The 22,250-nt window shown below is 45.2% G+C and overlaps 1 protein-coding gene across 2 annotated transcripts in view; it reads left to right on the top strand.

Annotated features, from left to right (window-relative positions):
• The window catches only part of BCL11A (BCL11 transcription factor A), a 164,471-nt gene extending 143,491 nt beyond the window's left edge, over positions 1 to 20,980 (top strand). The window contains exons 3-4 of one of the 2 annotated variants that reach the window (XM_060273146.1): positions 112 to 1,836; positions 17,752 to 20,980. In XM_060273146.1, the coding sequence (XP_060129129.1) occupies positions 112 to 1,836; positions 17,752 to 17,825 (1,799 nt within the window). In that variant the 3' untranslated portion in view covers positions 17,826 to 20,980. Of the gene's footprint in view, positions 1 to 111; positions 5,165 to 17,751 lie in introns of those variants that run through there. The other variant, XM_035110916.2, reaches the window with a different exon arrangement.
• The last annotated feature ends 1,270 nt before the right edge of the window (positions 20,981 to 22,250 follow it).

Raw genomic sequence — 22,250 nt, 5'->3', positions numbered from 1 at the left:
TAGAAAGATCTTGGGTTTGGTCCAGCAGCAGGTCTTGTCTGACGATCTTAAGGAAGCTATTTGGTTATTAAACATTGATGCTACTGTGGTGTTTTGTTTTGTTTTTTGCAGGTAAAGATGAACCCAGCAGCTACACATGTACTACATGTAAACAGCCATTCAACAGCGCCTGGTTTCTCTTGCAACACGCACAGAACACTCATGGATTAAGAATCTACTTAGAAAGTGACCACGGAAGCCCCCTAACACCGCGGGTTGGTATCCCATCAGGACTAGGTGCTGAATGCCCTTCACAGCCACCGCTCCACGGGATCCACATTGCAGACAATAATCCATTTAACCTCCTTAGAATACCCGGATCGGTTGCAAGAGAAGCTTCGGGTCTCGGAGAAGGGCGCTTCCCTCCCACGCCACCTTTGTTTAGTCCCCCTCCAAGGCATCACTTGGATCCACACCGCATAGAACGCCTGGGTGCTGAAGAAATGGCCCTTGCAACCCATCACCCCAGTGCCTTTGACAGGGTGCTGCGACTCAACCCCATGGCCATGGAGCCCCCAGCAATGGATTTCTCCAGGCGGCTTCGGGAGTTAGCTGGAAACACCTCTAGTCCGCCATTGTCACCGAACCGGCCCAGTCCTATGCAAAGGTTACTGCAACCATTCCAGCCAGGCAGCAAGCCACCCTTTCTGGCCACGCCGCCTCTCCCTCCTCTTCCCGCTCCTCCCCCTTCCCAGCCTCCCGTCAAATCCAAGTCCTGTGAATTTTGTGGGAAAACCTTCAAGTTTCAGAGCAACTTAGTTGTCCACCGCCGGAGCCACACTGGAGAAAAACCTTATAAGTGCAACCTTTGTGACCACGCGTGCACTCAAGCAAGCAAGCTAAAGCGCCACATGAAAACCCATATGCACAAATCCTCCCCAATGACAGTGAAGTCTGACGATGGCCTCTCCACGGCCAGCTCCCCAGAGCCTGGAACCAGTGACCTTGTTGGCAGTGCTAGCAGTGCCCTAAAATCCGTAGTGGCCAAGTTTAAGAGTGAGAATGATTCCAATATGATTCCAGAAAACGGGGATGAAGAAGAAGAGGAGGAGGAGGAAGAAGAAGAAGAGGAAGAGGAAGAAGAGGAGGAGGATTTGACTGAAAATGAACGGCCAGACTATGGGTTTGGCATTAATCTAGAAGCAGCTCGTCACCATGAGAACAACTCCCGGTCTGTCGATGAGAACCGCTCCATGCCGGATGTCATGCAAGGGATGGTTTTGAGCTCCATGCAGCACTTCAGCGAGGCCTTCCATCAGGTCCTTGGAGAGAAACATAAACGAGGACATTTGTCCGAATCTGAGGTACATAGAGACACTTGCGATGAAGACTCGGTAGCTGGTGAATCCGATCGCATCGACGATGGCGCTATTAATGGTCGGGGGTGTTCCCCTGGTGAATCTGCCTCTGGAGGTTTGTCAAAAAAGCTGCTCTTGGGTAGCCCGAGCTCCCTAAGCCCTTTCTCCAAACGCATCAAACTTGAAAAGGAGTTTGACCTTCCCGCAACAGCTATGCCTAACACTGAAAATGTTTACTCCCAGTGGCTAGCTGGGTACGCTGCCTCTCGGCAGCTAAAAGATCCATTCCTCAACTTTGGAGACTCCCGACAATCGCCTTTTGCTTCCTCCTCTGAACACTCCTCTGAAAACGGAAGTTTACGCTTCTCGACGCCTCCTGGGGAGATGGATGGAGGGATATCAGGCCGCAGCGGTACAGGAAGTGGAGGGAGCACCCCGCATATTAGTGGTCCAGGCCCTGGAAGGCCTAGTTCAAAAGAGGGCAGACGCAGCGACACTTGTGAGTACTGTGGGAAAGTCTTCAAGAACTGTAGTAACCTCACTGTCCACAGGAGGAGCCACACTGGGGAAAGGCCTTATAAATGTGAGCTGTGTAACTACGCGTGCGCCCAGAGTAGCAAACTCACCAGGCACATGAAAACGCATGGTCAGGTGGGGAAGGACGTTTACAAATGTGAAATTTGTAAGATGCCTTTTAGCGTGTACAGTACCCTGGAAAAACACATGAAAAAATGGCACAGTGATCGAGTCTTGAATAATGACATAAAAACTGAATAGAGGTATATTAACATGTCCCCTTCTCCTCCCTTTCCCCAACCGACTCCCCACCCCACCCCCACCCCACCCCGGTGTAGAGATTTTCTAGTCCCTTGTGAGTAAAATAATGGAAGCTAAGGATGATATTAAGAAAGTGCTAGTCACCAGCACACCTGTTTTCATTTTCATTTTTCATTTTTTTATTTTTTCCTCTTTTCGTTTCTGTTTTCACCATTTGAATGCATGATCTGTATTGGGGGCAATACTACGCAAACTTTGAGCCTTTCTCTTGTGCAATAATTTACATGTTGTGTATGTTTGTTAATTTTTTTGAAAAAAATTAGACAGCATGTATGGTATGTTATGGCTGTGTTTTTTTAAAAAAATCTGTCCCCTGATTGGTTGCTGAGCAAACAAAATGATAATACCCACCCACCCACCCAAATACTAACTCAGACAGCTATGTACCTGTTTCCTGTAATGTTCCAGGAAAGGGGGGGGGGAGAGAAAACCAGAATAATGAAAACATTTTTTAACAGAACCATCCATGCTACGTGCATTCTGTGACACATATCATGTACAGTTTTGTTCTGAAATGTATAGGGGCAATGTTCTTTGAATTAACCCCCTCTGGACAGATGGATAACATTGAAAAGGGAAAAGGGAATTCCACGGTGTTATCTCAATGTCTGTCTTTAAAAGGATGTTAACGTATCAGTTGTTCTTGTGGTGGGGGAGGGAAGGGAAAAAGTAGGCCTTTAATTGAAAAATAAGGACATAAAAGAAAAAAGGTAAATTTGTACTATCATTTGGTTTAAGAAATGGAAATCCGAGTGCCTTGAATCTATTTAAGCCATGTTGGTGGCAACCCTACTTGTTCTAAACTTGTAGCTCAACTTTCGCACTGGGCAATGTAAACGAGTCCTTTAGGACCTAGCCGATAACTCTATATTGTATTTCTCACAACAGTGGCTACCTAAATCAAATAATTAAGAAAGGAAACCCAATACGTCCTAGTTAATCATCATTTGGTCCTACCCATGCACTCCTGTTCCAACTAACCTCCGCCCAAAGTCACCTAATTCAAAGGGTTGTAGACAATCTTAGTCCTACTTAAGAGTAGTTCCGTTGAAAAGAATGGACAAGACTAATTTAAGTGCATTGATTTCAGAGGATTTACTCTGAGTATAACTTAGTTGTATACAGCCCAAATTGATTCCCCTCCAGAGTGTTGAAAACATCCCGGGACCATTGCAGATTATCTTTCTCTCATCCTGTTACCCAACCAGTACCTTGTCTCCCTCTCTTCGCCCCGCCCCCTTGCAGTTTTGAGATTCTGATCATTATTCTGATGATTAAAAAATAAGAAGAAAACGAATGTGAAAAGTGCAGAAGGCCTTGAAAGATGATTAAATACACTAGGAAGAAAATTCATGTTTGGAAGATTTTACCAATATCTTTTAGTGATTCTGGCACACAAAAGGACACAAAACCTAAAAGGAAGAAGAATGAAAATAAGTAAATATCCAAGTTAAGTTGGTTGTCAACTTGACAATCAAATTAGAAACGTACAACCATGCATACCTACTGCATATCGATCTATTGATCTCTCTCTATATATAGGGAAAGACATATAAAACAGTCCAGCAATAATGTTTTACTGAGTGTAACACATAGCAAAAAACAAACAAACTAAAAGAAGCATACAGTGATTTATTAGCACAATGTGGTACTGCTTGCCATTTAAAACTAAGAACAGGTTATAAGCTAATATTGACATGATGATTAACTATGAACTATTAAGATTTGCCTTGAAGTGTGACATTCTGAAAAAGAAGAGAGAAAGATAATTTTAAAAGAGTAGCAGAGTGTATGTCTGTGCTCCCTAAAAGTTGTACTTCATTTTGTTTCTTTTTACCATATGCTATGTGCTCGTTGTGTTGACATGGGAAAAGGATTCATTGTTTTTATGATTAAGCTAGGATCTGCCCCGTTGGATGTTCACATAGCACTTGACTCTGCCTGTCGTGTATGTCTCTTTTTCCTTTAATCAGAGGTACACAGGTTGAGTATAAAAAAAAAACTTTTTAAGACTGCTCAGATAGGACAATTTAAATGCACTGTACAATTTTCCCAGTTTACAGGTCTCTATACTTTTAAGGGAAAAATTGCAAGATTAATGAAAAAATTAAAAAAATATATATATGAGCATGATCTCATGATGAGCATATAAAAAAACTCTGCCAGCTTGCCGTTTTACTTGACTTAATGACTGGGACTCAACGTTACGGCGCTGTGAATGGGAACAGGTTGTACAATTATATAAAAAATAACGAATGATTGCTCTCACTCCTACAGTGCAAGGATGGGTTTGGTTTTTTTTGTACAAAACTTTTTAAAATATAAATGTTATGATTTTTTTTAAAAACAAAAACACTTCATTTTATTTAGGGGAGAGGAAAAAACCTTGTATTTTAGGGTTCATTGTCTTGGTGGTGTACAAGACCTGCTCTTCATTGAAAACCAGTAGTGGAAAATCCTATGCCTTGGTTATATACACAACTCTTCAGGTTGTAAAATAAATACATTGGGGAAAGGGTTAAGAATATATAGTACTTAAAATATAGGAAAATGCACACTCCTGTTGGTTCCTATGCTAAAAAGAAGAGAAAACAAACAAACAAGAAGAAAAACACATTTATGGTCTCTTTTTTCTGTAATTTCTAGAATGGTATTTGAATTTAATGTTCACCTAGAGTAGGCACTATAGTATTTATAATGAAGCTTGTATTTTTAACTGTTGCTTGTTTCTCTTTAAAAAAAAGAAAAGAAAGAAAAGGTATCATTGTACCTTTTTTTGGTAGTGGAAACACACACACACACACACACACACACACACACACACACACAAACAGGCTGCCACAGTATATTTTTTTAATTTGGCAGGATAATATAGTGCAAATTATTTGTATGTTTGAAAAAAACCATTTTTTTTAGAAGAAAAAGTGTGACATTGTACAGATAAGAGGCCATATAATGGCTGTTTTGGGAGGGGAGGGAGGGTGGGGAGGGAAAAAGAGAGAGAAAGAATCTGTTTGAATGTCGCACTAAATGAGCATTGCAGATGGTTGTACATATCAAAGGGGGTTACTTTTCTTTCCGCTGCCATATTGTATGCAGTAATGCAAGGTGATGATGTTGGTTTGTTCCGTAGTGTGCTCTTTCGTCCCCTTTTTTCTTCTTCTCTTACCCCTTTACATTCCAGCATCTTTAAAAATAAAAATCTTCATATGCAGTAAAAGGAGAAAAATAATAATAATAAACTAGAACAAAAGGAAGAAAAAAAATTAAAAAGTTTCGCAGGTTTTTTTTTCCATTGCCAAAAAGAAAAGAAAAATTAAATGGTGCTTTATATATTTAGATCGGAAAGGATTTCATATGCAAAGCATATTAAAAAGAGAGAGAGAGAGAGCAAGAGAGACAGAGAGAGCGAGAGAGAGAGGAGCCCCTCTGGATACGATACCTTTTTTGTATATGGCAATGCAAAATATTTTGTTATTATGGGCCTTTTCTATTCCTGTAATGAAAGCTGTTTGTCGTAACTTGAAATTTTATCTTTTACTATGGAAGTCACTATTTATTATTGCTTACACGCTCTGTTCAGAACAGAGGCGTTGGATTTGATCTTTGTTTTTTTTAATTGTTTTTTTATTGTTATTATTTAGATGACCAAAGGTCATTGGCAACCTGGCTCTTTATTGTATTTTTTCTTTTGGTTTTTGTTCTAGTCTTTGTTAAGTTCTATTGGGAAAACCACTGTCTGTGTTTTTGGGGTTTTATTTTTATTTTTTATTTTTTTATTTTTATAAATCGGGCAGTTGTCTGCATTACCCTGTTCATTCACCCATTTTGTCCCTTAATTGAAAAATAAATAATAAATAAAAAAATGCTTAAAGTACATTCCATAAGCTTTGCGTGTCCTCATTTGACACACACTGTAAATTTCCCTAAGCGAGAGAAGCAGCTTTTAAGAGAAGACCGCGAGGTTTTCTTCATGGGGGCATTTTGATGTACGTATTAGTAGCCTAAAGACCCAGAAAGCTCCCTATTTATATCACAATAAAATGCTTTGCCCCTGGGAAAAGTGTCTTGTATTGAGAGCAAAGATCTTGCTTTATTTTATTTTTCAACCGAGGGGACCTTTCTTTTCCAGATGGATGTGTCCCCCCCCCCATATTTCCCCTCTTAAGAATGGAAGGTGAACTGATTGGCCACAACATCCAATTCATTCATATTCGTCTGTGAAAAGGGACTCTCAGCCAGCCCTCCCCCTCAGCCCCCATTTCCTGCACCATTGCGTACAATCACAGACAAGCTCAGAAACGGAAACAATATGCAACTCCCTCCCTGTGAGGCCCCTCCCTTGCCCACCTTAAAATAAACTCAAAACCCAACGTGATAGGTGAACTGGAAACATCTCTTTTGTGCCACCCGGTTCCGTAGCAAAAGCAGAAGCTGCTTGTGGGCGCGCATGCCTGCACTCTGGGGGTGCATAGGGGATGTCTGTGCTGCGCATCCCCAAAAGCAGGCCCAGCTTGGCCAACCACTTGGGGAACAACCTCTTTCTCACATTTTGTCCGGTTGAAACGAAAGCCGGGATGGGAGCTGCTCTTCTTTTTATATATTCTGTACAATTGATAGGTTTTATCAAAACGTTGTGTATACATTGTCTTTAAATATCTGGACTCTGGTTCTGATTACATATATATATATTTTTCCTCCTGAGAGGTCTGTATATGTTGTCAAGTTTTACGAATACTGCATGTTGCAGCATCTATTTGCTTTATTAAAAACACATACCTCTGTGATACCGTCTCTTGCTCTTCCTAGTGTAACAGAATGGCTTATTTCTCATTTACCTTTTTAATTTGTAAGAAATTGTCACATTGTTGTCATTCAATAGCATTTTTGTTGCCTTATTTTGTCCAACGCCTCCTCAAAATGCATCACTTGTTTTAAGTAACTAAGGAAATACTATATTTTCCCCTCCCGCCGGCCCCCGTGCCCCCGTGCTTTTGCATGGGTTGGTCTCATGTTGGTTATGCATCCAAGTGGAAAGGACTCTTAATACATCACTGCTCAGTTGTCCATTGGCTGAGGACTGAACTCCACTAGGAACATGGGAAGCTGTCTTATACCAAGTCGGACCATTGTCCATCTAGCTCAGTGCTGTCTATACTGACTGGCAGAAGCTGTCTGGGATTTTAGGTGGGGGACATTCTGCACTTCACCTGGAGATGCCTGTCATTGAACCTGGGACCTTCTGCTTGAGAGGCAGATGCCCTACCACTAAGCTATGGCCTTTTCCCGCTGCACCACCTAGCTGGACAAACAACATGGTAACCTAGTGCAGCCACCAACCCCGTTGACATAACTTTCAAAATTATGTAAGCAACTGTTCCATCTCACACTGCTCCAGGTTTTTGAGGCACTGAATAGCGTGCAGCTCTTTAATGTTGGGAGAGCTTCATGTACAATGCCACTACCATGTAATTGACTGAGGGAGCCCCTGCTTGCGTAGAGCTCCTCGTGCGCAACAACAACAATATTTAATAATAAAGAAACAAGATTAGCATGCCTAACATTTCACATACAATATCATAGCAAGTGAAGGGAATCTGATTTCCATAGTATGGGAACTAGAAATGGTCACCTATGCTTAGTGAAAGTACCACCTCCTAGAGCCTAAGGTGGGGGGGGGGGAGGCTGCAGGAGGAACAGGGAAGCTGCACTGTTCTAGCAGAAGTCCTTGTTCAGGCTTGTGCTAGTGGGACTCATTTATTGAATCTGGCCCACACTATGTTTATGATGATACCATCATGAAAGGTGTAGTCGTGGTTTATGACGCTCCTCCTTCCGCTTTGTTTACTCTTCCCCGTACCTACTTCTCTGATCCATGTGGTCTGCAACATTTTAGCTCATAAGAGAATGACAGATGTATGTATAGGTCAGGCATCCCCAAACTGCGGCCCTCCAGATGTTTTGGCCTACAACTCCCATGATCCCTAGCTAACAGGGCCAGTGGTCGGGGAAGATGGGGAATTGTAGTCCAAAACATCTGGAGGGCCGAAGTTTGGGGATGCCTGGTATAGGTAAATGACCACATCTTAAAAAGTAGTCTTTGAATGAACCTAGTCCCTGAATCCATCTAGCCTAGGCCATTATTCACTATTCTCACTGGCAGTGGCTCTCTAAGTTTTACAGATGGAGGCCTTTCTTGATACCGGGCATCCTTTAGCCAGCATTGCCAGTGTTTGGACCTTGCGCATGCAAACACATGCTCTGGCATGGAGATTAGCGGCAATTTCAAGACTAACATGGCCTTGCCTCTGGAAATTCATAACAAGAAGCCACGATTCTGGAAATCCATGGACAAGTACAAAAGTTGGCCCATTCTGATAAAAACTTCCCTCATTTATAAACATGAGGCAAGCAACCCAGGAATCACTTTTGGGGACAAAATGTCCCATCAGCCATATTGACACTAAAATTTATATCACTTTATTCCAGTTTAGCTGTCATGACTAGGTCATAATTTGAGAATCTGCTGCGGGGAAAATCACTCGCACACCTCCAGTGTCCTGGAGAGAAGGGATGGCTGTGAAACCAGTTCAAAGTCATAGGAAAATCCCTTGTCAATCAGACCAAAGGCCCACCTGGTCCAGCAATCTGTTCTCACAGTGGCCAATCAGATGCCTATGGGATGCCCACATTCAGGACCTGAGTGCAACTGTAGTCTCAACTTCCGATTTCCAACAATTGCTACAGAGGCGTACCGACTCCGACAGTGGAGGTAAAACAGTCAGCATTATGGCTATTCTATAATACACATTCTGCCACTCCTTCTTCAAGCTATCCTTTTAATTTCCAGTTCCATACCAGCCCTTTTACCCTCCCTTTATGGTGCTTTTCTTGCACTTTGGGATTCTCTTTGGGTTTCTCCAACGGTAACTTCCCCCCTCCAAAAAAATATATGAAACATGCACTTGAATATTAAATCCACTGGAATATTAAATTCATGTGGAACAACCTGTGGCAGAAGTAGGGAGTGTTTGTGTTTCTTCCTAGCAAAATCAACACTCCATGCCATTTGCCCCTGCCTACCTGATGGGCATTCCTCAGTGGTGGAAAACTCTTTTATCCAAACAGGCTTTGGATTCTCAGTTTTCTGCTACCCACTCTCCTTCCTTTTCTTCCTGGCTTCTATATAATTTGCTGTCTTCTTCAAATCCTCCACCTTCCTCTTCATTGTTCTCTTGCAGTCTCCAGATTTGGTTGACCTTTGGTTGACCTCTTAACCCGCCGTGTGGGGATCCCTTGCAGATGACCGGAGTGCCTGGAGACTTGTCAGGTCATGCGTCCATAGGAATGACTGCTGGGAGGAGCACGGAGAGAAGAAACAGCCCGGGGCACCTGCATCAGCACAAGCGGACACCTTCACCTGCCCCAGATGCAACAAAACATGTCTCTCCTGTATCGGTTTCTACAGCCGCAGCAGTTGCTGTAACCTCCCAACAGTTTGACACCACTCCCAATGACGCACTCCTCCATTGTCTCCCAAGACAGACCGATGCCAACAACTATCCACATTCCTTGCTGATTCTTCATGGAAGAAGACAGATGAGGCCCATCTTAGTCCCGCATCTCGTTCTTAGTCCCGCATCGCGAAACCCGCAAGCAGGACCTGAGCATTACCTCAGTCTCCCCACTTCTGCTCTCCAATAACTGGTATTCAGAAGCATGCTCCCTCTGACAGTGGAGGGAAAACAAAGCCGCTGTGGCTGGTAGCCATTGATAGCCAAGGCTGTGCTGTCTTTCCCTTTTTTGGTCTCCCACCAACCTCACACTTTTGTAGTCTGTTAGCTAAAGAGTTGAGCTAGAGGTCCACAAAGCCCACATTTGCCATGGACTCCCTGGACTGTCTTAGGCAGGTGACTGCCAGCTCCTTGCCTCTAAAATATAAATCTCACAGAGCACTTGTGAAGGTGAGTGACAGTGAGTTTGCATGGTGTGAACAAGACCCTCTTGTTGCCTGTGCTGTTTCTTCTTCTGCGGTCGTCTGGTAGTGCTTGCACGCCATGACCTCTTAAGATCCGGGGAAGGAGGTGGCATGGGCTGCCTTGGACTTTGCAAATTTGACATTCAAACATTGTCAACTGACTGCAGAAGAATATTAATTGGTGATGCTCGTTTGTAACATCCAGAGGTTACCCTAGGGCAGCGTTTCTCAACCACTGTTCCGCGGCACACGCTGGCTGGTGTGCCGCGACGTGTGGCGACGAGAAGGGCGATTTGCATTGTCACGTGCCTGGCGGCCGCCAATACACAACACTGACCCGCTGGAAAGCAATATTTCTCCTCCTCTTTCCCAAAGCTCAGTGCAAATGAGCCTGGCGGCCGCCAATTCACAACACTGACCCGCCGGAAAGCAATATATGGCAAGTGTTTCTTACAGTCATATTTATAATATAGGGCGGCACAGAGTTAATTTTTTTAACTTTTTTAATGGTGGTGTGCCTCGTGATTTTTTTCACGGAACAAGTGTGCCGTGGCCCAAAAAAGGTTGAGAAACACTGCCCTAGGGGTTTTGTAGCTTTTTGTGCAGTTACTAAATATACAGAAAAACAGTTTCTTGAGATTCCCCTTTCTTTTAGTTGAGGCTTCTTTTAGTTTCTTTTGCGCATTGTGAGACTATGACTCCCTCATAACTGACTGTTGGCCATGTTGCAGAAGCTGGTTCCCCCAACTTGCACTAAAACCGATTAAGAAATATCACGGGCCGCCTCATTCCTGCTAATGGAATGTTTCCATTCCCTTTTAAACTCCTCAAGTGAGACCTGTCCTGGATGTTCCACTCACCACACTTACACCCCTGAGCTCAGGACATACTGTTTAAATTAAGAACAGCTCTAGGCCAGCATGTTGATAGAGTGAAAGTCCCCACCAGTAAACACCACTGACATGGACTGAAGGCACCCAGAACGAAACAGTTCAGACTCACACATTGTGCTCTTCACTACACAGCTGGCGTTTACTAAGAAGGTACCAGTCCCCATGGCAAACACATTGTTTAGACTGGCTTTGAGTGATATATTTGTTTATCAATTTTCCTTGACTCCCCATCCCTCCAGTTTGTCTTTTTCAATTTCTTTGCTGAAACCATAGTTTTAAGATAAAGTTTTCCTGCATGATTCTCATAGATGGCCATCAATCATGCCCAGATAATTCTTCCGTCATCCTCAACTTTCTTTCCTCGGTGAACTTCTGTGACACTTTCCACCTCTGTTCTTCCTAGATCTCCAGCCTCTCATCATTTGGCCTTTTGAATTTTTTTATTTTTTTAAAGTAGGGTCTGCTTTGTCTTTTCTCCTCCCTGGACAGGATCCAAAAGGCAGCCACTCTTGATGCTTCTGCTCTTCTCACATCAGGACAACTCAAAGGATGCTTCTCTTCACATCTCTGGGTTTAGTTTATCTTCTTTGTGAGGAGAAGCTCACCAATTTGCTTTTTCTGCCACAGAACTTATGCTTCATCCTAGTTCTAAGGGACGTCTCGCTAATGCTTCTCCCTGCTGTTATGACAATGTCTCAAGCCAAAGACAAGGATTCTTCCCACCTGTCTTGTTCTTCTCATTGTACACAATCTTTGAATTATCTCAAGTAGCTTCCTTTACTCCCCCCTTCCTTGCAGTCCATTTTTTAATTCTTGCCACCTTTCCAACTTCCTCCAAAAGCTTCACCCCTCTCTCCCTTTATTTGCTGCTGACTCCCCTGTGCATTTCTAAATTACTATATCTGTCTCCATCACTTGTCTCTTCCCTTTTCTACTAGCAACAGAGTAAGGTGCCCCCCCCGAGGGGAATGACCATAGACCTCCTTTGCATGCAGGCTCAATCCCCTAGGAAGGTCTGGGAATATCCCCTGCCTAGAACCCTAGAACCCAGTCCATGTAGGCATCACTGAGCTAGATAGACCAAAGGCCTGATTCAGGGCAAGGCAGCTCCCTGCATCCCTTGGGGTGTAGAAAAGAAAATTTTGGCATAACAGGCTACTGTTGTTGTTTAGTCGTGTCCGACTCTTCGTGACTCCATGGACCAGAGCACGCCAGGCACTCCTGCCTCCTGCAGTTTGGTCAAACTCATGTTCGTAGCTTCAAGAACACTGTCCAACCATCTCATCCTCTGTCGTCCCCTTCTCCTAGTGCCCTCAATCTTTCCCAACATCAGGGTCTTTTCCAGGGAGTCTTCTCTTCTCATGAGGTGGCCAAAGTATTGGAGCCTCAGCTTCACGATCTGTCCTTCCAGTGAGCAACAGGCTACTACTGCTGCTTAAATTCCCCTCTTCTGCACAACCATAGATGTTGCAGGAATCATAGAATCATAGAGTTGGAAGAGACCACAAGGGCCATCCAGTCCAACCCCCTGTCAAGCAGGAACCCGGTCCTCTTCTTCATTTGGCTATTTTAATGCAGAGTTGGGCCCATTGCATGACCAAAACATGTCTTAAGTCCCATTGAGTTCAGTGGTGCTTACTCCCAGGTAAGTGTAGGAATGAAGCTCCATCCCCATTTGAAATCAGCATGGGTGCAAAAGGCACTTAGGTCGTGGGTTATGGCTGTCATCAGAGGTGTACCGAGTTGTGCGATCCTGAAAAGTCCTGTGGCAATAGTGCCTGCTCCTTGCACAGATACGTTAGAGTCCACATGGTGCACCAGACAGATCAGGGGGCCAATGCAAGTGCTATAGTCCTTGCCGGAAGCCACTAAACCTCCTTTCACTTTGGAGAGGGATTTTCAATGCAACCTGCCTTTAGTGTTGCACACTGAACAGTTTCAGAATCTGGTGCGGAACCCCCAGGAAATGGCAGAGGGGGAGGAAGTCAGGGAAAAGCTGAGAGGGTCCTGAATTGGGGAGTCATTCCACCTGACACCTTCCTTCCACCAGCTTTTTTTTGAAGGCAAGCCTTCCACTAATGTAGGTGCCTCCAGAATACTAGGAAGGGGCATAACACATATATTTTAATCATTTGTGTTCACATAAAGCCTAGTAAACATATTCTGCAGAACATCCATATCCTTTTGAGGTTTTCAGATGCTAGGTAACCACTGGACTGGGACATTAAAAAATACCCAATCCTCAGATCAGTTTGCCACCCTATTGCTTTCACCTTGCAAATAAGCCTCCAGGTGTCTTTAAATCATTTACTTAGACATACCCATGTATATTAGTTATTTTGTGGCACAAAGAGAGGAAGGAGGAGATGGGGGATGAAAAAAATCCTGTTCTGATTTAAAAATGCTTGCCGGTCTGGTCACCTGGAGACTATTCTTAACTCACCACAGGAGACTTCTATACAGTGCATATATCATAGGGAACTATGTGGAAATTCTCACTAGAAAGGAGATGGATTTCCATGAGGGCTTTAAAACAAAAACAAATTTGCAACTTGATATGGAAAACTGAACTTGGAAATGGAGGAGGGGTGTGTGGAGAGAAGAGAAATGGAGAGAAACCAACAGTTTCACCAAACCCTTTTCCAATGCAGTACAGGCTTTGCTCCAGAAACACAGGGCTCTGGTTTTGCTTCAGCAAGAAGCAAGCCAAGACTGAGTCCTGTATCTTACCAACAGTAGCAATTGCATCTTGCTTGTTAGACCTGGGAGGTGCCGCTTTAATTAAAGGGACCCAGCTTTCTCCAGTAGTCTCCCAACAGCGTGGAAGCCTCTGGTCTCAATGGGACATCTGCCAAAGACATCCTTGGGCTGGCCCCACAGGCTCTCATGGTAGCAGTGCTTCTGGGCCTGCCCCTTCATCCCCTTCTCCTTCTGGTTAGGAGTCCTTGACTCCATCTCCTGAAGAAGAGGACCCTGACTCCAAGTCCCTGACAGTCCTCAGTGCAAAAGCTTGTTGTGGGGGAGCACACAATTTTGCATTATCCTTCACCCCTTGTATGAAGGAGAAGAAGTACATGATATGGCTCCCAGCATGGAGCACCTGCCTCAGACTGAACATGGAGGGGGAGGATGAATGCCTCTGTTGTTCCACCACATAAAGAGGACAGTAATTTGAGGGTGGGAAGTAGCTTATTCCAACCAAGAGGGCGGCGCCAAACAACCTCGGCCTCTGCTCTTTCTGTGGCAGCAAAGAGTCATTATTTTGATTGGCTGGGCCACTATATTTGATCTTTAGGCATTAAACATTATTAAAAGAGTTCTATGTCATTCTATTGTGCTGGTGTTATGGAGTTGTTTGTACCATGGGAGTGACTTCTGATTTCATCCCCCCCCTCTTTTTTTATTATTAAAAAAGTTCATCTGGTTACGAAACAATCATAGCCATTATTTAAGTTTCCATTACATTGCACATGTATAGAATGTAAAGTATAAATATGTCACTCCATCTATGTCTGTCTTCATTTCTTGGGGGGGGGGGGGAGAACCCAGCAAATTAAGTCTACAAAATATGCTTTACAAATGCCTGCAGATCACGTTATGGCTGGGCATCTTCAGTTTTTCATACTGAGAAAACCAGCTAGGATCACTGGGCATGCCGTCAGATCCTAGAAATAACATTACACTCACCCAAACTCCTTCTCTTGCAATTCAGTTAAGAGTTTGGGGAAGGGCTGTAGGTCAGTCGTGGCCCAGGTTCAACCCCCAGCATCTCCAGGTGGGACTGAGAACATCTCCAGACTGAATCCTGGAGGTCCATTTCCAGCAAGAGTCGACAATGCTGAGGTAGACTGCTATAAGGCAGCTTCCCACGCTCCTCTTCCTTAGCTTATACAAGGGTGCAGGCAGCTATGGTGCTTCATAGGATGTGTGGGCGGAACCTCTGTAGGGAATAAGTCGGTGGAGCCCTGTGTTGCCGTCCCTTGAGCTTCCATCATCCCAGACCAGTGGCTATACTGTTGGGTCTGTGGAAGGCAGCGTCCAGAAACATCTGGAGGGCAGTGTGTTGGATCCCCCCACTTTACTGAGTTGCAAGATAGATTTCCACTCCTGTTCACGATATGGGAATAATCTGATGCTTATTTGTTTGTCCAACATTGGGGTTGAGCTGCATGGCATTGATAAACTGAAAGGGCAGGCCAAATTATTTATTTTCAAATAATTAAAAAAATAAAGCCAACCAAGGCTCGACACACTGGACCATTTCCAAGAGCTAAGAACACCAGGAGTGCCCTGCAGGACCAAACCACAGTCCTATTTAGTCCTGCCATATTGGCCAACCAGCAAGACCTAAGCACAGCAGCCTTCTCACCATTTGCGAGTCCCAGAAACTGGTGTTCAGAGAGGCTGAACACACCTCTGACACACCTTGGACTGGGCTTGCAATGACATTTGCATACCAAACATAATACAGGGAGGTGCGATGGCAGGAATGCTGTAGGCGAGAAAGACGGTCACTGTGAGAGCCACATAATTGTTGGAAGGCTTGGGGAAGAAAGGGAAAGGCAACCTTTGGCAGTAAGGAAGGGCCCACTTGCCCATTTGTGGGGAGCTGAAGCGGCAACAGAGGTTGATGGGAAGACAACATTTGGAAAGTTCAATCTCTCTTTAAGAGCAGCTCATGTTTGAAACCTTTAGCCCTGCACGTGACCTGGTTGGAAGGCCACGTTCCAGGGCGCCGCTTGAATAACTGGAACATAATTAGGTGGGTGGGTGGGTGGGAAGGGAGGCCAGTCAACAAGAAGCGAGTGGGATGGAAATAGAATAATAACACAACTTTTTAAGGTGACAGTGCACGGTGGCCAGAACACTAAAGCAAAAAAAGAAAGAGAAAGAAGTAGTAATACCAAATGTGACATTTTTCCAGCGGTGTGATAAATTAATGGTGTTATAAAAGCATGAACCATTGAGGCCCATTTGCTGTTTTGTTAGTTTTCTGAAATGGATTCTGACGGCAACCGTAATGTATTCTTAAGCTGTGCCAACATTCTGTACAAGCCTGACCGATGGTCCTGTGAAACTTTTCCCTATACATATATTTCTGGTGAGGGAAAGGGGAAAAACTCAATAAAGGGAGGGAGGTGGTTCAAGGTGGCAGGACAGGGAGCAGAAGCATTGTCGCTGCACATCTTGAGGCCAAGGAACCTTGGAAGGGGAAGCCATTGCAAATGGAAAGCCTCTGTTGTTGGCCTTCTGCAGGTTTGGGTGGACCTTGAAATTATATGTGAGAAGAATGCGTGACTAGCTCTCACCGAAGGGCTACAGCGCTTTGGCCTGAAGAGCTGCACTGACTCAAAGAATTCCATCTACATAGAAAACTGGGATGTCAAAGAGGGCTACGCCTCAAGCTTGTCCTTAACATGCTAGATTTCTATGTGTGGGAATTGGGGGGGGGAGATTGGCACCCCGTCATGAACTCTCGGTGATAAGTAGTCTACAGGACCTTCGTACTAAACAAAAACAGCCAGGAGGAGCCTCATGAACCCAGAAAGTAGTTCATGCTGCGCTTTTGTCAGGGCTGCTTCCTATGTTGCAAATCGATGACACCAGAGTTCTGCTATGACTTTCTTCTGGCCATGGAGATGTATCATGGGAAGAATGGGTTTGTAAGCAAGGGGTATGTCCCTGCTGGGTTTTGCAAAGGGTGTGTGGTGTACCTAGGCAGAACTCCTAGCCCCCCCATGGGTCTACCAACCACCATCTTTTCCCCCAGGCAGACCTCGGGAGACCATCCCTCGCCCTGCATCTATTTGCCTACATTTCAAGAAAGCCATTGAAAAGCCCTAAAACAAAAATTACAGCACAGTGCAAATAATATAACTACCTTTCAACCCAGAACCTCCATCCTATAGTTAAGTGGTGTTCAGCTGCCCACTGAGCTCCGTGTCATGAGTTTGGCAGCGTCTGCGAATGAAGCCGTCACACTGGTCTTGTCGGGTACCAGTCCAAAGAAGAGAGCGAAGAACATCAGATCAGAGAACACAAGAGGCACAAAACACAGACAGAATTATTCGTGTCAGACTTCCACGTCCAGAGTTCCTGACAAAGCCAGCCAAGTTTGGGAGGGCACAAGGACAGCTGCCTAAATCTCATGCCGTGGGAGGTCCTCCTCGTGGGATCAGATGGTAGCCTTCACATCTCAACAAAGACCTTGCATTGACTAATTATGATTTTCATTTTCATGAGTATGCTGTGTGTTGGTCGCGATTCAAAGGCTCCAGTCCAGCAAAGGGAGGTCCACCTGCGTGTGCAACAGCTGATGCAGATGCGCATCCAGAAACACATGTGGGGGGGCCAATCACAAGTAATCATGTCCTGCTCCTTAAACACAAATTCCCACCCTCGGCTGTGTGTGTGTGTGTGTGTGTGTGTGTGTGTGTGAGAGAGAGAGAGAGAGAGAGAGAGAGAGAGAGATCTTAATTGCATGTGGTGGATTGGGACCACTGGATTACTATGCCTAGATATTATAGGAGTCTGTTATCTTGGATGATGCACAGAGTCGCCAATCACCCAGTGTGTTTCAGCCTCTTAATTGTAAACATGAACATTTTGACTTTCGGTCCATATTACACCTTTTTCTTCTTCTTCTTCTTCTCCCCGCCCCCCTCTGCCCCCCTGTCCTTTCTTCCTTTTCCTTTTCCTTTTGCAGGCTGGCGTAGCGCCCAGGGGACGCTTGATGTATGGCAGATTCCGGATGGAAGCCCAAGGACGCTTAAATTCTGAGAGAATGTGAAGCGCAGAAGGGGATGTCCTCTGCACCCCTGACATCCATGTGGGGCTTGCTCTCGGGTTGGTTTTTTTTTTGTGGCGCCATCTGGCTGAGCAGCTCCAGAAGTTGCCACGCAAAAGGCGGGAACCGACCGAGCCCCCTGCTATTACTCCCTGCCCGAAGACTCTTTATTTATATATTTTTAACAGAGTATAAAAACCGCGTCATTAAAAAAAACACCCAACTTCCACCAAGGGCTTCCCATGTTTCCCCACTACCTCCCCTCTCTTTTATTTGACAATCTTCCGTCTTCAATCTGGAAAGCCACCTGAAAACAGGTTGATGGAGCAGGATTGGGGAACCTTTGGCCCTCCGGATGTTGCTTGAACGACAATTCCCATCATCCATAGCAAGCGTGGTCAATGGCTGGGGAAGATGGGAGTTGCAGTTCAGCCACACCTGGAAAGCTAAGTGTGACCTAGCACAGTTGACCACAAAATAAATCTTCTCAACACATACCTGTTCTGGTAATTTGCGGAACATCCAGAATGTGCCAGGACCCCTCCCACCTAAAAAGAAAATAAAGAGTGCGGGGGGGGGGGAGTCCAGTTTTTTTTTTGTAATGTGAAATGTTGGCTTAAGATCTTGGAGCATCACTATCAGGCAAAGTAGAAATGATTGGGCTGGATCAGGCCCATCCTAGGTGGTGCCCTGGAGATACTGTTGAGCTCCAGAGCTTATCAACCCCAGCCAGGGATGATGGGAGCTAGATTCCTCCACCACCGGAGCTCACCAATAGTCTGGCTCAGTATAAGGTAATGGCCTTCAACTCTTTACTAACCAAGGTCCAAGAGGGAGAAGGGATGTCTTTCCGATCTGCAAGTGTCTTCAGAGCCCAATATTACTGTGAGGTTGCTATTATTATTATTATTATTATTATTATTATTATTATTATTATTATTCTCACTTCTGGCAGCAACTGCCGTGGTAGGAGCAAATGTGAGTGTCAGCCTTGTGCATGAGAAGAGCCTGCAGGATCAGGCCAGTGACCCATTGTAGACCAGCATCCTTTTCTCGCAGTGCCTGCAGGGAACCCGCCAAGCGGGACCTGAGCACAAGAGTCCTCTTCTCTCCCATCTGTGGCTTCCAGAAACTGGGATTCAGAAACATACCGGCTTTGGCCATGGAAGCAGAGCAGAGCCATCATAGTTAGTAGTTAGACTCATCTTCCATGAATTTATTCAATGCTCTTTTAAAGTCATCAGAGTTGTCAGCTATCACCGCCTTCCCTGGGAGTGAGTTCCGTAGTTTAGCTATGCCTTGGTACCTTGAAGGCACCGAGAGTTTCCCCTCACTGGCTGAGGGGGGTCTTGGTTATTTGGCCTGTCAAATATCGCGACTCAGCTGTAAGTTAAGAGAGGCAGAGGCAATGTCAGGTCCTGCTTCTGCTGGTCTGCCTCCTACGCTGGGCCAACTTCACATTTTATATCAGATTGTAGGAATATTTTTTAAGATTGCAATCCACCTTGGGTGCCTTGGCAGGAAAGGTGATATCTATGTATATAAAGAAATGCAATAAAGTATTTGGCCATGATCAAGTACTATAAAATATCCCATAAAAATACTGGGGAAGGGCATTAGCTCACTGGCAGGGCATCTGTTTTGCATGCAAAAGGTCCTAGGTTCAGTCCCCATCATCTCCAGGTCTGAAAATCTTGGAGAGCTGCTGCCAGTCAGTGTAGACAATATTGAGCCAGATGGATCAGTGGTCTGACTTACTATAAGCTTCATATGCCCAGAGCACCCTTTAGGGTCAGACTCACCATTTAGGGAAAACGAGGCAGGCAGGGGGTTGATTTTTAGATTTCATGAGCTGGCAGCAGATGTTTAGTTATTTGATTTATCCGTGCTTCATGTTTAGGGGGTCGGAGAGATGCTCATGGGATTCTTATTTTTTGCCTCGGGTGCCAAAATAACTTCACAAGCCTTGGGCATTGTGCACTGGGACTTTGCAAGATGACACCATTTGCTGCAGGCAGGAAAATACCTTAGGCCTGCCCTTGTGTAAGTGGCAGGGTTGGGGGTCCCTGCTGCCACCTTCCACCATGCCAGTGGGGCACCCAGCTCAGAGGTGAATGAGCCCCGGGGCCAGGGGACAAAATGTGGCCCTCCAAGCTTGGGTTTTTCAACCCCCTCGGTTTCAAATGCTGAGTCACCTCACATCTTTGTATAGCCTACTGAGGAACACATACATTAACCAACCTGGTTGGTGCATGTAGTTTGCTGGGTTCATGTGCAACTCTTTCAAAATGGAGCACTGGCGTTGAGAGGCAGCTGATTAGCTTGTTAGGTTTGCTATTGGGAGCAGCCTTATACTGAGCCAGCCCATTGGTTACTGTTGCCCTGTATTGTTTACGCTGCGTAAACTCCAGCCTCTTGGGCCAGTCCCATTACCTTAGATCAGGCACCCCAAACTCAGCCCTCGAGATGTTTTGGGACTACAATTCCCATCATCCCTGACCCCACTGGTCCTGTTAGCTAGGGGTGATGGGAGTTGTAGTCCCAAAACAGGTGGAGGGCCGAGTTTGGGGGTGCCTGCCTTAGATCCTTTTGTGGGAAATACCAAGGACCAAGTTACGCAAGGACCAAGTTACCCAAAATGGTGTGCTGCAACCCCATCGTCTGTGGCCACGTTGGCTGGGGCTGATGGGAGTTGGTAGACCGAACATATAGAGGGCACAAGGTTGGCTACCTCTGGACTATGTAGCTTGTATGCCTTTGAATCAGAATTAGCTAACATGGCACCCTCCAAGTGTCACTAGACTACAATTCCCATCACCGCTGGCCGTTGACCTTGCAGGCTGAGGCTGATGGTAGACGGATTCCTACAACACCCGGAAGGTTGGCTATTCCTGCTTTAAAATCATCTACGACATTTCCTGTTCCAAACTAAATAACAAGCAAAACCAGATATATATATACGATTCGGAGCCGTGGGCGGCATGAAGTTTACAGAAGAAGCACTGAATTCATTCTCGCAACTCTGCAATTCTAACAATCATATTGGTATTTATTCTTGTCGCACTCCATGTGAGTTTCCTAGCTGTCTTAATTTATCATTTGTGTGCAGCTGGGTGATGCTGATTGTGATGTACCGCATTTCTGTTGCTTAAATGTGTACTTTGGGGGAGGGGGAGGGGCAAGGGGGAGAGCTGTGCGGGGGAGGGGAAGCACAACATGCTTTACTTTGTGTTTGTTTTTTGGGAAGAAAAAAATAAGAAACGACAACAAAAACCTGAAACGTATTTGCGTCAACCAGTGATTGCGCATCGGCGGCAGCTATATTCTCCTGTGAAAGGGGTGGGGGTTGCTAATAAATTTGTTTTAACAACGGTCCCCAACACTCAAGAGATGGTTAAAAAAAATCTGCCTTATCCTGGCTGTTCAACAAGGTACAGAAACTAAGCGCCTCCTTAAAGACCCTGCCAGCTCAGTTGATCTTCTAAACCTGCTTCTACAGAGTCACTGTTTTCAGGTGGGATTCACTCTCACACCAGCCCATTCTGATCACACAGTGGAGGTGGAGGTGGAGCTCCTTTGCTACAAACCAGGCTTCTTGTGCTAAGGAAAGTGGTCGGAAAACGCACCGGAAAGGGCGGGGTAACGTTTGCTTGACGCAGCGTCACCTAGCGTCCCCACCAAAAAATCAGAATGGATGCTCAATAGATGGATGAGGTCATCTAAGCACCGTGTAAACTTTGTGCAAACAAATCAGGATAGCTGCTCCATAAACAGGTCACCTGGCAGCGATGCTTCCTAACTCGGCAGGTGGGTGCATGGGTGGAGTCAATGTTCATGTGAGAAGGCTCGGCGAGAGGGCTGGGGTAGGGTGTGGGGAGCAGTGATGGGCTGCTGAGCTTTAATTGCTGCCCACTGGTGTCTTACCCCCTTTTGCTACCACGTGTTGCAAGCAGTGGAGAAATGCTCTCTCCAAAGTTATTCCCTGAGCAATTAAGAAAACTCATAACCGGAGTCTTCCCACTCATGCAGGCGTTACGTTCCCAGGTACCGCGCGTATACATGAAATTGCGTATAGTAGGGAACACCATCTAAAAAGCTTGTACATACCCTCTAAACATCTGGAAACCCTCTAAAAACCAGCAGAACTTACCAGACTGGTACGTGGAAACAACGGCAAGGGGGGCAGGCGGGTAGACTTGTATCCTGAACTGCCTGGCTGTGAATCAGAAGCAGAGTGTGCCTTTTTGCAGTTAAATCTATTTCTTTAATCATTTCCCAGTGCCATGAATATACGCAGTCACACACAAGTAGTAGGGAGATGCCTGTACAAGTAAGCTAAGCCACGCTTTGGGGTGTGTGTGAATCACTCACATGCACCTCCCTGATTCAATGGCCTATCTGCTTTTAGGAAAACTTTC

The sequence above is a fragment of the Zootoca vivipara genome, chromosome 3 (genome assembly GCF_963506605.1).
Source record: "Zootoca vivipara chromosome 3, rZooViv1.1, whole genome shotgun sequence".
Taxonomy (NCBI): Eukaryota; Metazoa; Chordata; class Lepidosauria; order Squamata; family Lacertidae; genus Zootoca; species Zootoca vivipara.
This window is presented reverse-complemented; position numbering and strand designations above follow the sequence as displayed.